This window comes from Columba livia, chromosome 6, assembly GCF_036013475.1.
Source record: "Columba livia isolate bColLiv1 breed racing homer chromosome 6, bColLiv1.pat.W.v2, whole genome shotgun sequence".
In the NCBI taxonomy this organism is placed as follows: domain Eukaryota; kingdom Metazoa; phylum Chordata; class Aves; order Columbiformes; family Columbidae; genus Columba; species Columba livia.
This window is the reverse complement of record NC_088607.1, coordinates 34,901,992-34,914,710: the sequence shown is the minus strand read 5'-3', so window position 1 is coordinate 34,914,710 and position 12,719 is coordinate 34,901,992. Positions and strand designations below refer to the sequence as shown.

Here is a 12,719-nt window from a genome sequence, read left to right as displayed (position 1 = left end):
CGCAGCGACCGCCTGGGTGTAACAGTCCCGGGGCAGAGGAGCCCCGTCCCCAGCCTGCTGCAGGGCAGTCGCCACCTGGTCCTCGGGAAACCCCTGCCCTGCAAAAGAGGGATTTCCGCTTGGGTTGAAATGCTTTATGGCTTGATATTTCCATTTATATTTTCTCGGCCTTAAAACTAATCCATAGGAAGACATTGCCTGCCATTCACCTGGAAAAGGACCCCCACTTTTGTTCTTTTTAATCTTCTTTTTTTCTTTCTTACTTAGAGGAAAAGAAACTTGAGGACAGAGAGTCACTCTGCAGTTTTTGCTCTTCAAGCACAGGTTACAATGCCAGGCAAGGAGGTCGTCGCTATTGCTCACCTACTCCTGGAACCGCACTGCATTGCTTGGAAAACAGGACAAGAGGACGTGGGATGTCTCATCCCAATGGCTTTTTAATGGCACTTGGTCATATGCACATTGATTCTCAGCACCAGCATCTACTGCAAGAAAATGAGCAGATGCCAGAAGACATTTTAGGTTTAGGTTTAGCTGAAGAAAAAGCCATGAGCAGCTTTTCCGTTTTAAACGCTAGCAACTCATCGCAGGCTGAGTCCCTCGAGGACGGCAGCAATGGGACGGCAGTCACCCAGTTCACCCAGCCGGGATGGCAGATTGCTTTGTGGGCTATCACCTACTCCTTCATCGTTATCACATCCATCGTTGGCAACATCACCGTCATCTGGATCATTCTTGCGCACAGGAGAATGAGGACGGCTACTAATTACTTTATCGTCAATTTGGCTCTTTCGGATTTGCTGATGTCTGCTTTCAATACCATCTTCAATTTTATTTACGCCAGCCACAACGTCTGGTACTTTGGTGAGGAGTTCTGCAGGTTTCAGAACTGGTTCCCCATCACTGCGATGTTCGTGAGCATTTACTCCATGACGGCCGTGGCCGCAGAGAGGTAAGGTGCGAACGGAGAACATGGGTGCCCAAAAATCGTCTGTGAATAACAAAAATAGTGATTGCAGTGCTTTGTGCCATTGGCCCCCACCCACCTTGCCAGGTGCTGCGTCGGCAAAGTGCGGGGGCACCAGGAAAATAGCACTGGGAGTTAAACGCTGGTTGCAGCATGAAAGGAAGGCTCTTCTGTCTTATCCCTGCTCTGATCACACCTGGGTCTGTAATGGAAGGAAGCGGATGGTATTTTATCGCTCCCACACTGCAGGATGACTGGGAAGTGATTTATGATCAACAAACTTCCTTTTTAAACCACAAGAAGGATGTGTCACTTGGGCAGAGTTGGAGCGATACAGATCTGCTGCAGGATGCTGAGAGTATCAGCACCCACAATCCTTCTTGTGAGTCCAGCAAAGCACCAGAAATAATGGGGTTTGGATCAGAAACAGCAGAGTCCGCTCCAATAGTTCACAAGAATTACTTATTCCGAGAGGGAAGAAAGTAATTACAGTGATTTTGTTTGACTTCTGAAGTAATTTGGTATTTTCACAATACTCTTTTCTGCCTATCTGCCAAGTCTCTCTTACTTGAGCTTAAATTTGCAGAGTCCGACTGTGTTTACAGCTCATTGTTAAGTAGCATGACGCTGTTTCTCTTTTTACTAGAAAGTGGCCAAAAGTTCATGGGAATTTCCTCTCGAAGGCAACGGCATGTTCAATTACAGAAGGTTAAGCTCCCTTCTGGGCCCTCCACTCTCCTTCCCACCTTCTCTGTTTCTTCTGCTTTCTGGGAACACCTGTATCTTTTCCATCCCATGTCACTGTTTTCTCCACCACTTACCGAGCCCGTGTGCCCACGAAGGGCCGTTCCAGCTCCCCGGGAGCCACCCAAAAGACTCCTTGCTCCCCGTGTCACGGGGCTCGCTGTCGCAGCTCGGCTCACCCTGCACACCCAGCCGCGGGAGCCACTGTAGATAAACCAGATAAACGAACTAGCAGGAAAAAGGGTTTGCCCTGTTTGCATGTAACACCCCCCCAAGCCCACAACTGAGCTGTTCCTGGCTTTAAATCACAGCGTTTTACTAACTGCTATTTGTAATGCATATTCTGCCAAATAATATGTATAGTTATGTTTTTAAATCAATCCATTTCAGCCTGTCCTCATGCCTGCTTGACATGTCAGGGGGACTGTTGGTGAAAGTACCTATACAGCCAAAATCCCTTCAGTCACATGGCATGGATCAGAAAGAAAACTTGGCATCTCGCTGCAAACCATATTTAGCTATTCTTCGCTTAGACTTAAAATAGATCCTGACACTGCTGTCCTGGAAACTTACAGCTTCCATTTATTGTTATGGGAACTTGCGTCCACTTGGGCCCCTTTGTTTAACTTAGATAAAACAATGTCTTTTGAAGTGGTTTATTGTAAGGAAGGAGGCTGAGAAGGGACAGCTCTGTAAGTCATCTTTGCTGTGGAAAAGGCCCTGATGTGGCTCACCGGTGGGTTTAGGGCCATTCCGCTCTGCATACCCCGGCGGCTCTTCCCTCTGCGCGCTTCCCGCAGCACCCCGGGCAGAGACGCGCTGTATCAGCTCACGTTTCACGCTCCGGTTAGCAAAGTCTCCTAGGCGCTCTTCGGAAAGCATGCGAGACGGTCCGAAATTCAGCTTTTTTATGTCTGCCCAGGACGAGGACCAGAGGGAGGATGCGGGGAGCGTGGTCCAGCATCCCGGGATGTCCAGGGAGCGGGCATGGGGAGAGGGCACAGGGAGCAGGAGCCGAGGCAAGGGTAGCCCTGCCACGCAGCACATTGGGTGGATGTCCCAACCTGCAGGAGCTCGCCTAAAAGCACAGTGCGTGGCATTTATAGCCAAGAGCCATGAGTCTGGGCACTTCAGTAGGCAAATATTCTCCCCTTGGTTCCTCTCTCTGAGCAGATTCCGAGTGCTGTGTAACACCCCCTAACAACAAGCTAAAGGAAAGCAAAGCGGCATTAAAATTTTATAGCTAAATAAGGCTCTGCCGCCACGCAGCTCTGTCCTGCTCACCGTGCTGTCTGTCCATGCAGCCGCCGGGCAGAGCTCCCTCCCCACGGCCTGCAAGGAGGCAGCACAAGGCTTGTCAGGTTTTCACTATGAAAACCAGGAAGCAATTGGCATTTTCCACTCTATTTTGCTTTCGGAACAACCATGACAAAGAGTACGGAGAGCATGACAAGAAATGCATAATTGATTATGTACTCGCTACGACACCGCGCATTTCTACACGGGGAACTTAAAACCAGAGAGCGCCCTGGGGCTGGCAAGTAATTCACTGGTCAGATGTGCCGTGAGGGCTCTGAGCAGGTGCGGGACCAAAGCCTCAGCCCTTCTTCCCACCACAGCAGAGTCCTGCAGTGTTCACAGGCAGAGGTGGGCGGCACGGGAGCTTTCCACAGCTGAAAAATGGGGAAAAATCCAGGATAAAGGACACTTGGGACCCCAATCTGCTGTCGTGATAATCCAGGGTGTCAGAGGAGATTGGCATAATCAGGGAGAAATGGAGTGTTTGGTTTGGGTTTTTTTTGATTCGGGAAGGAGAAAAGGGCATGGTATTAAACAATGCATAGCTCCAAACTAACACCGAGTTCACAGCGCGGAACTTCAGAGCAAACACATAAAGCATTTGAACAGTTAATTAAAAAAAGAAATCCGAAGTAAGGGTAATGCTTGCAAAGAGCATGTGCAGAAGGCACGGAAAACTGACACCTCCTCACACCAGGCGCGTCCATCCACGTGGCTTTAATATGTTCTGCCCTAAGACTCTTTAGAAAGGATTTAACTCCTTTCAATTATTTGTAGCCTGCAACCTGCCAAAATATCCCCATAGATAAAGGCTGCCACACCGTCCAGCAAGTTGTGACACTTGCTGTATTTGTTGTACAGTTCACCAATGCAACCGCAGAGCGTTACCTGTTTTCCTTGCAGGTACATGGCCATAATCCACCCGTTCAGGCCCAGGCTCTCTGCCGGCAGCACCAGAGTCATCATAGCGCTCATCTGGCTGGTGGCGTTCGCTCTGGCCTTCCCGCAGTGCTTCTATGCTGAGATCCTGACGGACAACGGAACCACCAAGTGCATCGTCGTCTGGCCCGGCGACGTCGGCTCCAAGCACCAGCTCACGTAAGGGAAACAGACAGCTGCCGGGTCGCGCAAAAGTTAACTATGGAATCGATCCATCCTCTGAACCTTTGGCTCTGGGCAGTGCTGGGGAGCGGGGAGGAGGAGGTTTGGGGGAAACACGGGTCTGGTGTAGCCCAGCTGAGCTCGGTTCAAGCCCGCTGTGGAAAAAGCTGCTCGGAGATCATGGCTCAGGGTAAAGGAGGGTGATGCAGCATCCTCTGCTGCTTTGAAAACAGGTTATAGGCTCTAGAAACCCTGGACACAGGGCTTGGCAGATTTAGGAGAAACCAGTGCGAAAAGCCTCTAAACAAGCAACAAATCCTAGTTCCAAAGATTTTGGATTTTCTCCTTCTGTCAGACAGGAAGAAAATGTGTATATTTAATGCAGGGAAGCTACATAATTAGCTAAAAATTATGCGACTCTTGGGGGAGGGAAGAAAAATAAAAGGGAAAAAGCCAGAGGAGCATGTTTGAAGCATTGTGAGGCTTTCTAGCTGACTTATCTGGGCACACGTCTGCACTCCCAAAGCTCCCAACCCACACAGCAACTTCCTCCCGCTTTAAAGCAAGATCGGTCAGACAAATGAAACAAGCCATGCCCTGCATTTAGGGGATCTGCTGTGATTAATCATCATTCAAGGCACGTGATACGTAGAGCAGCTTGAGAAATTTATCAAGCAAAACATATTTACACAAAGTAGTAATGGAAGAACCGCAGAAAAGGAACAAATCGATTAACAACATGGAAAAAACATTTCAAACCAAATCCTCCCTGTGTCCATCCTTCACCGTGAGTGTTTTTACCCAGCTGCACGCAGCAGGCACGTTTTCCCTTTTGGTGTCACTCACCGGCAGACGGCCGGACGCCTCCTGCCCGGAGCGATTACCAAACTAGTCGGTTGCGCGCTGACATGTGCCGGGCTCCGGGAGCCCCACGCCAGCCTGCTGCGCTGCGGCACGCTCAGCCACCAGCAGCGAGCCGCCCCCAGCCTCGCGAAACGGTGAAACAGGCTCACACACCGTGCTGCGCGGTGCTCTTCACTCGGTACCCGTGGCACACGCTAGGGAACACGACATGTTACTGATTGAGAAGGAGGAATAGTGGATAATCACTTATATATAAACCACTGCTGGCTATTTCATTCAGACGAAAAGCATTAGGTTTATTTCTCCCACGTCCGTTGTTCGGGAAGGACTGAAAAGGAGTTTACCAGTACGCTGATGAAACCTCTGCGGGCTGGAAAGGTTGGTCCTGCACACGGCAAATAACGAGGTGGGTTCTTTCTGGGATCCCCAGCTGGAGAGCAGCATCTCCCGAACACACAAACCACTTCATTCACCAGCTCGTGCTCCCGAGCAGCCTCAGATTTACGGGTTCCAGTAGCTTTCACAGAAAGGAAGTTGGAAGCAGCGCTCCCCAGAAATCATCCTGAGTGACGGACTTGGCAGGACACACGCCTGCGGTACAGACCAGGGACAGAAACACACGTGCAGCTGCTCATGGGCTGGTCCACATACAGAGCAACGGAAATGCTAACAAACCCCCCCAAAAACCCCAAAACAACAACAAACAAACAAACCAACCAAAAAGTAACAGAGAACTGGGTTCCTTTGTTAACCGTGGGTCCTCCAAATCTTTTGTAGTCACGTAAAACCAACTTTCTAGACCTGAGAACAAAGGAAAATCCTTTTCTGTAGGAAAAACTTGTATGATTATGATAGAAACAAGTCCGAGAAGATTCGAACAATGTACTGCTGTGACTGCCAGCACCTGAGAAATCTCGGATATGAAGGGACTAAATCTATACAAGTTTAACCAAAATGAAGAACCTTAACCACAGAGGTTAACTTTGGAGCAAAGCAGCACAACTACAAAACTAACAGTTTCATTCAGCCACGTGCTCAGGCTTAGGCTCCCATGCCATGCCATGCCATGCCATCCCATGTCATGCCACGCCATCCCATCCCATCCCATGTCATGCCACGCCATGCCATGCCATGCCATGCCATGCCATGCCATGCCATGCCATGCCATGCCATGCCATGCCATGCCACGCCACGTCATGCCATCCCCTCCTCTCCTCCTCCCAGGACGGGGACCCTAGAAGGGCTCTGCATCTCTGCTGCGCTCCACATGGTATCAGACCTTCGACTACTACTTTTCTCTGCGCAGCCCCCACCGAGCAGCCCAGCGCCCATTTCCCCGCGCTCTGCAAAGCAGCTGACCCTGGTCGCTCATGCAGCAAAAGTAACTGGAGCGTTGTTGACCCCAGAAAGACCATTTGCACCCCCTAGCCTTCAGGGCCTCTGCCGGCAGCCGGTGCCAGAGCCTTCCTGCCTAATCCTCCTTGTCACACTGTTTACGTTCATTTGACAGCTGCTGTAACCGAGTGAGCAGGTTGCTCCCTCCCCGTAAATGGTGGTTGCTTAAAACAATCAAACCCTAGCACGAGGGAACCAGCAAAAGCTTGTGGGGTAACATGGAAAGCTAGAAAGCGCCAAAACGAAGGAGATGCTGCTGCTTTCGGCTGCAGCAGTAACCAAGGAGCCCGTTGGTGACAGATAGTTGTGTGCACACAAATAAACCAGCTGGCACGGCAGACGCAGCAAGGACTGCCGCTCGCGTTCTGCTGTACACAGGAGATGTTCCTCCGTAGGATAGAATCACAGAATCATTTCGACTGGAAGAGACACTCAGGATCATCGAGTCCAACTGTAACCTAACTCTAGCGCTAAACCCTGTCCCTGAGAACCTCATCTAAACACCTTTTAAACCCCTCCAGGATGGTGACTCCAGCATTGCCCTGCTCTCTGCAGCATCTCCGCTGCCAGGTTTGTGCACCCCGTTAGCAGCCTGCTGCATTTTGTGGTCCCTTTTGCTTTTTCCCACTGTTGCCGAATTAAGCTGTTGGCACTACTGCGTTTGTCAAGTTACCCTCTAGTTTTCGGAATATTCATTTTCCGTATCTGTGATTTAAAGCTCCGTACATTTACAGCTCCAAGTCTTAAACGTTTGTCTTTCCTGACTGCAGTGGGATAGCAAAGTTCAGGGCAGGTGGCCATGGACTGTCACCCTCTGATAAAAGGTAAATTATATTACTGTGTCTTGAAAGAGCAATCAATCCGGTCCAAGGACTAACACAGCACACCACCAGAAAGATGAGCTTTTACTGTTAGCCCATAGCAAAGTTTGTAGGCAAAATTTCTGCTTCTTTATGCTTTGGGGGTGACGTTGATGGGAACCAGCCAGACATGTCCAAAGGACAATTTCTGAAGAGCTGGCTGCACTGACTGTGAAAACATGCTTGTTCTTTTTCAGGTACCACATTGCGGTGATCATGTTGATTTATTTGCTGCCATTGATGGTGATGTTTGTTGCGTACAGCATTATAGGAATTACCCTGTGGAGCAGCGCGGTTCCAGGCAACCACCTTAACAGAGTCTGCTATGAGCACCAAGTTAATGCCAAAAAAAAGGTCAGAAGTGAAACTTTAACACAGTTCCCTCAGCACAGCAGCCTGCACACCAAAACTGAGCTTGCATTTGGTACTAAACTTTGTGGGATTGGGCACGAAAGGTTGACAAAATATTTCGGTCTGGGGCAGAAATGTGCTCAGCTCCCTCCCTGCTCCCGCTTCCCACCACCAGGGCTGGTTTCTTGGCCAGAGCAGCCCAGACCCAGACAAAGGCAGCATCGCCTCTTCCCCCGGCAGCTCAGACAACTGCAGGGAGCCCCACAAGTAACACTCTGGTTTTGTTTCTCCAGTTTGTGAAGACCATGGTGGTAGTTGTGATCATTTTTGCCGTCTGCTGGCTGCCCTATCACATCTATTTCATCCTGGGGAGCTTTAAGGAAGACATCTACCAGCAGAAGTACATTCAGCAGGTTTATCTCGCAATCTTTCTGCTTGCCATGAGTTCAACGATGTACAACCCCATCATATACTGCTGTCTTAACCAAAGGTGAGTGGCGCGCACGTGTATGCACAGAGAGAATGAACTTCTCAATACGAACAAGCGCCGATCTCTGGAGGTGAGAATAAACGTGATTTTCAACCGCGGTCAATAGGCCAGGTAGACAAGTTAATTTATACTCTGCTAATAACACGAGATTAACCACGCAGACGCAGGGCCCATCCCCACGGGTGACCTGCCGAGAGCCCCATTGTGCGGGCACAGCGCCCGAGCGAGCGGCTGGGACAGCACGGCCCTGCGGCGCCAAGAGATGTCCCTGTTGCTCCGCGCTGAGAGCGGAGCCCGGGGCCGCTAGTGTGGCTGGACACGACACGGCGTGGGGAGCCACCCCACGCAAACCCTGCCGGCTCACCTGCCACCGCTGACCCGCAGCGCCGCCCCGCTGAGCCTGAAGGGCAGGGGACGGTTCTGGGGACACCCCAGTGCAGTGTCACCCGGATCCCACCAGCAAAGCGGCTCAACCGCAGAGCGATTCCTTCCGAGCGCTCCTAACAGCTCCTGTCCCTAAGCTCGCAACAGAAGGCAGCGTTCAGCCAACCTTCATTTAATGAGAAGCACCCAAACGCATCCTCCTCCTCTCTCAGAAAGCAGACAGCTTCATCATTTAATTATTAATCATTTTTAAAAAGCTTTCAGTGGGTAAACACATGGATTTTCCTCAGATGCTCTGCTTCTCATCAAACACTGTTATGGTCAGCATCATCTACTGAGCACATCAAACATCCTGCCATTTCACCCATCTTCTGTATTTACTTGAAATATAAGGAAATCTGATCATAACTCCTATTGCTCTTCCACCCACGGCTTTATATATTTAGTTCTTCACCTCAGTCGTTTGACTACCATAGGATTTCTTTATTTCCACGGTAATTCAGAGGCAGAACCAAGTCATGCATTTATCCTTTCTCTGCACAATTAAAAATAGAATTTCACCATTTAATTTCTTGTCTTACATTTACAGGTTCCGTTCTGGCTTTAAATTAGCCTTCCGGTGGTGTCCCTGTATAAAAGCAACTGAGAAAGACAAACTTAAACTTCGGTCCCCATCTCTCTACCAGACAACCCACAGGAAGTCGAGGACAACAAGTTTTGACACAGAAACTGCACTGAACGAGAAAGAGAAGACGTCGTTTACCCTCACCCAGCTAACGCTTTGATTTTCTTCTGAAGCAACTCTTTCCTACAGGACTTTTTCAGGTGCCATTGGCATTGACAGCAGTCTGCTGATAATACTCATATCTGCGTGGGTCCAAATATCACCCAGCTGTGGATGCAGTTCAGCCCTCCCTTACACCAACAACTGCGACTTGGAACAGAGAGAATTTGCCCAAAAAAGCAGCGAAGTGGATGTGAGGCTGTGCCAATCAGAAGAACATCAATTATTCTCCTCCAGATAGCGATTCTCCTGCTTTCTGTTCCACCAAGATACTTAAATCTGAAGAAGAGGTGATGGAGCAGAAAGGCGGGGGCACATCTGGCCCCGTGTGGGCGGCTGCTGGGGCTGTGTGGGCAGCTGGTGACACGGCTCGGCAGCCGAAGGCGGACTCTGCAGAGCAAAGCTTCTTTACGACACGGGCAAACACTAACAAATCCAGAGCCCTGCAAACCTTCCGAACTCTGGGAGTTTCATGCCTGCAACTTCCCCAGCATCACCTCTCATCAGCTAAAAGAGAGGAACGGTTCTTTAAGATGCCATCTTTGCACAGATTTCTGTAACCTTATACCAAAATACCATGCCATGTCCCTATTAAGCTGTGCCCAGGTGACTCCTCTGACCTCACATAGTTAATTGTGGTGCCTAGTTTGGTGAGAGAGGCTCTCAGAAGAGCCCGTAGCCAGGCGTGAGCTGCTGGCTGGTTTGGGGAGGGCTCGCGGATCCAGCGCACCTCCTGTAAATGCCGACCGCAGCCCATCGCTGCCTTTTCCCAGACAGCCCCTCATCTGCCCTGGCTAGACTTACCTTGTTTTTATTATCACTGTTCTTCTCTTCTTGGATATGAAAATAAAGGCTGAAATCTATAACCTTCAAAGCCTGAGGCATTATGTGCAGGCATGCAAGACAGGAGAAGCTGAAATATAAACATTATGTAAAAGTAACACTGCATTTAATACCGGTGCGATAAGTAGCAATCACCCTCGCCTTTCACGCCAGGTTTGCATGTAGTATCACAGAGCCATACCTTAGCACGCAAAAAGCTCCTAGAATGTTGACAAGATCCAGTTATTTGAAATATTCTCTTTTGCTCTGTGCAGGCAAGATTACAAAGTGTAATTCTGTATGAACTCAGAGAACAGATTCGTGGTTTGACCTGAAAGAGCGCTCAGGGATATGATCTTCCCAAGCGTGTTTCAATACAAGAACCAGCGGACACATCTTCCTTTGCCACTTACTCTTCTTCACCTCCGTGGCTGCTGCGGGGAACGATTGTTACGCAGAGGCCCAGCAATCTTGTCTCACTAATGGGGCAAAAGGGCACAGAGCCGTGTGCCCTTTTTAAGAAGTTCATTAATTTAGATAGTTCCAGCAGGCCGTTTCTAGCCCTGCTGCTGTCTGTCCAGCCCCGAACCGGCCCGCTTGCTCCTCCCCAGACCGCACCGCTGGGCAGAGGAAGAGCAGTCAGAGGCATTTACAGACACCCACCACCAGCTGTTCTTCCAAAGGGACTCGAAGCCATTCCGGAGGGACGCTCTGCAAGGCGCACATCTCTGGGATCAGATTAGACGCTGCAACGGCAGCCGGGCAGAGCGCATTTCGGACGTGCGGGTGTCACGCACGCGCGGGCTCTGTCTCCCCGTGCAGCCCCCGACAGGCACTGACGTTTCCAGCAGCTCGTGGCATCTCTCTCTTGTCGGGGTGCAGAATGCAGAGGATGGTTTCTTCAGGTCGCAGGCAAAACGCCCTGTGCCCCGAGGGACTCGCGCTGCAGACCTGAGATGCTGCTCTGCTCGAAACACCAACAGTTAAAAGAGCAGAGCCGCTCTGAGCCCTCGTTAGATACTGGAAGGAAAGGCATGCCAAGGCAGACTACGTTATTTCCCGTGATATATGAGCGAAGAGGGTCACCATGCCCCGTAGTAAACGCATGTAGTTCTTCATATAAATAGAGACGTGATTAAATACTGCACAGCAGTGAAACACCTCCGGGTCAGCAGTAAATCCCTCCTCCGCACAGTTACTTGTGCTCTGAGCAGCAACGGAGACCCTGCAGTCAGTAAAGGAAAACATTTGGAGTATCTCACTTCTTATGGCATAGGAACAAACAAGAAGCACAAAACGGGGTTCAGAAGTTCAGAAACACTTTATTTTGCCTTCTGCTATTTTCTTAAGAAAACAAAACAAAACAAAGTCTGCTTGTTTTAAAACCCATTCAAAAGGCTTCTGAGGGAACCCCCAGAGGAGCAAGGAGCAGATGACATTACAACAGTGGTATGCAAATGTTCTTTTCCCCAGGAAATATAAGGTCTTTGTGTTCATATTGCAGTAATTACAGCTTAACAATTAAGAGGACTGTTATTTTATTCACCAAGCCTAAAAGCTTTAAGTAAGACATCTCAGTCATTGCTTGGATAACATTGGAGACATTTCTTCGGACAGCTATAGCTTGTGATTCACCTGGAACAGTTTCCTAGGGGTAAGAAGTAGACTGGAAATGGAATGCCACCAGGTCTCCCTTTGGAATAGAACTGCCGTGTGTTATCGAGCACATCGCCTATGGTCCACAGTAGGAAACATCGTGCTGTTAGAAACACAAACTCATTCCCTATTTGTTATGAGCTGCACCCAATAAACAAAACGACCTATGCCAGCATCTCCAAAATTCAGTCACCCTGAGACCAATTTACCTTCCACTTCACATTCATTCTCTATCCTGCGCTGAGCTGAGCCCTCAGACGCTGAAGAGCCCCAAGCCCAGGTCGCCGGCACGGCTCACACTGCCCTGCAGCTCTGCTGGCAGCAGGCAAAACAGCTGCAGATCTTCAAGCAACCAAAGCTCAGTGTGTCCCCTGTGCCCAAAAACCCTCTCGCCCTCTTCCGTCTCCTGTTGGGGGTCATAGCTGCACACGAAGGGGGCAGAGACTTTCCAAGATGTAACGTTAAGACGGGTTGTTGGAGAAGCACAACTTTGGTGTATGCGAGAAGGGGGTTTCATATACAACTCCAACGCAGGAGGTGCAAAACAGTGTACGAGCACCTGACGCTGCGATTCTGCCGACATTGACCCTACACACACAGGGAGGGTACAGACTCACCCGAGTTCTGCGGGGACACAGCGATTGTCACGTATCCATCACTGTGTATGTGGCAAAGCCTAAAACAACGGCCTTGGCTCCGCACAGCGGGCGGAGGTTTCCTGCACTGCGCATCCCTCCGCACGAGACAGGGCTTGGGATGCACCTGCATGAACGACACGGGCGCTGCCAGCCGCGCCTCGGCTGAACCGCGCTAGGGACCACGGGGACCTGGGTAAAACCTGCCCTGTTTGAACTGAGCCCGGACGCCCGGGAATAAAAACACACACACAAAACGCAGGCACCGCTGGGATTAGGTTGCAGCTCTCCCTGCACAATAGTTCTTCCCAAAGCACTAAGCCACCAGCCAACAGCACCTCTTCCAGAAAGAACCACTAAACACCAG

The 12,719-nt window shown here is 50.1% G+C and overlaps 1 protein-coding gene across 2 annotated transcripts; it reads left to right on the top strand.

Annotated features, from left to right (window-relative positions):
* The first annotated feature begins 268 nt into the window (after positions 1 to 268).
* Positions 269 to 10,113, top strand: TACR2 (tachykinin receptor 2). 2 transcript variants are annotated; one of them, XM_005512776.4, is made up of 5 exons: positions 269 to 952; positions 3,914 to 4,108; positions 7,428 to 7,584; positions 7,875 to 8,071; positions 9,045 to 10,113. In XM_005512776.4, exons 1-5 carry the CDS (start codon positions 417 to 419, stop codon positions 9,238 to 9,240), a joined length of 1,281 nt encoding a protein of 426 aa, XP_005512833.4. In that variant the 5' UTR covers positions 269 to 416; the 3' UTR covers positions 9,241 to 10,113. The 2 variants fall into 2 exon arrangements, with proteins under 2 accessions (XP_005512833.4, XP_021135586.2); XM_021279911.2 differs by lacking the exon at positions 9,045 to 10,113 and having other exon boundaries at positions 280 to 952; positions 7,875 to 8,075.
* The last annotated feature ends 2,606 nt before the right edge of the window (positions 10,114 to 12,719 follow it).

What these genes read in the sequence shown, in the direction of transcription:
- TACR2 (XM_005512776.4), top strand. Translation starts at nt 417, where the DNA reads ATGTCTCATCCCAATGGCTTTTTAATGGCACTTGGTCATATGCACATT. An exon ending in ACGGCCGTGGCCGCAGAGAG is followed by an intron (nt 953 to 3,913) that starts GTAAGGTGCGAA and finishes TTTTCCTTGCAG; the next exon opens with GTACATGGCCATAATCCACC. An exon ending in GGCTCCAAGCACCAGCTCAC is followed by an intron (nt 4,109 to 7,427) that starts GTAAGGGAAACA and finishes GTTCTTTTTCAG; the next exon opens with GTACCACATTGCGGTGATCA.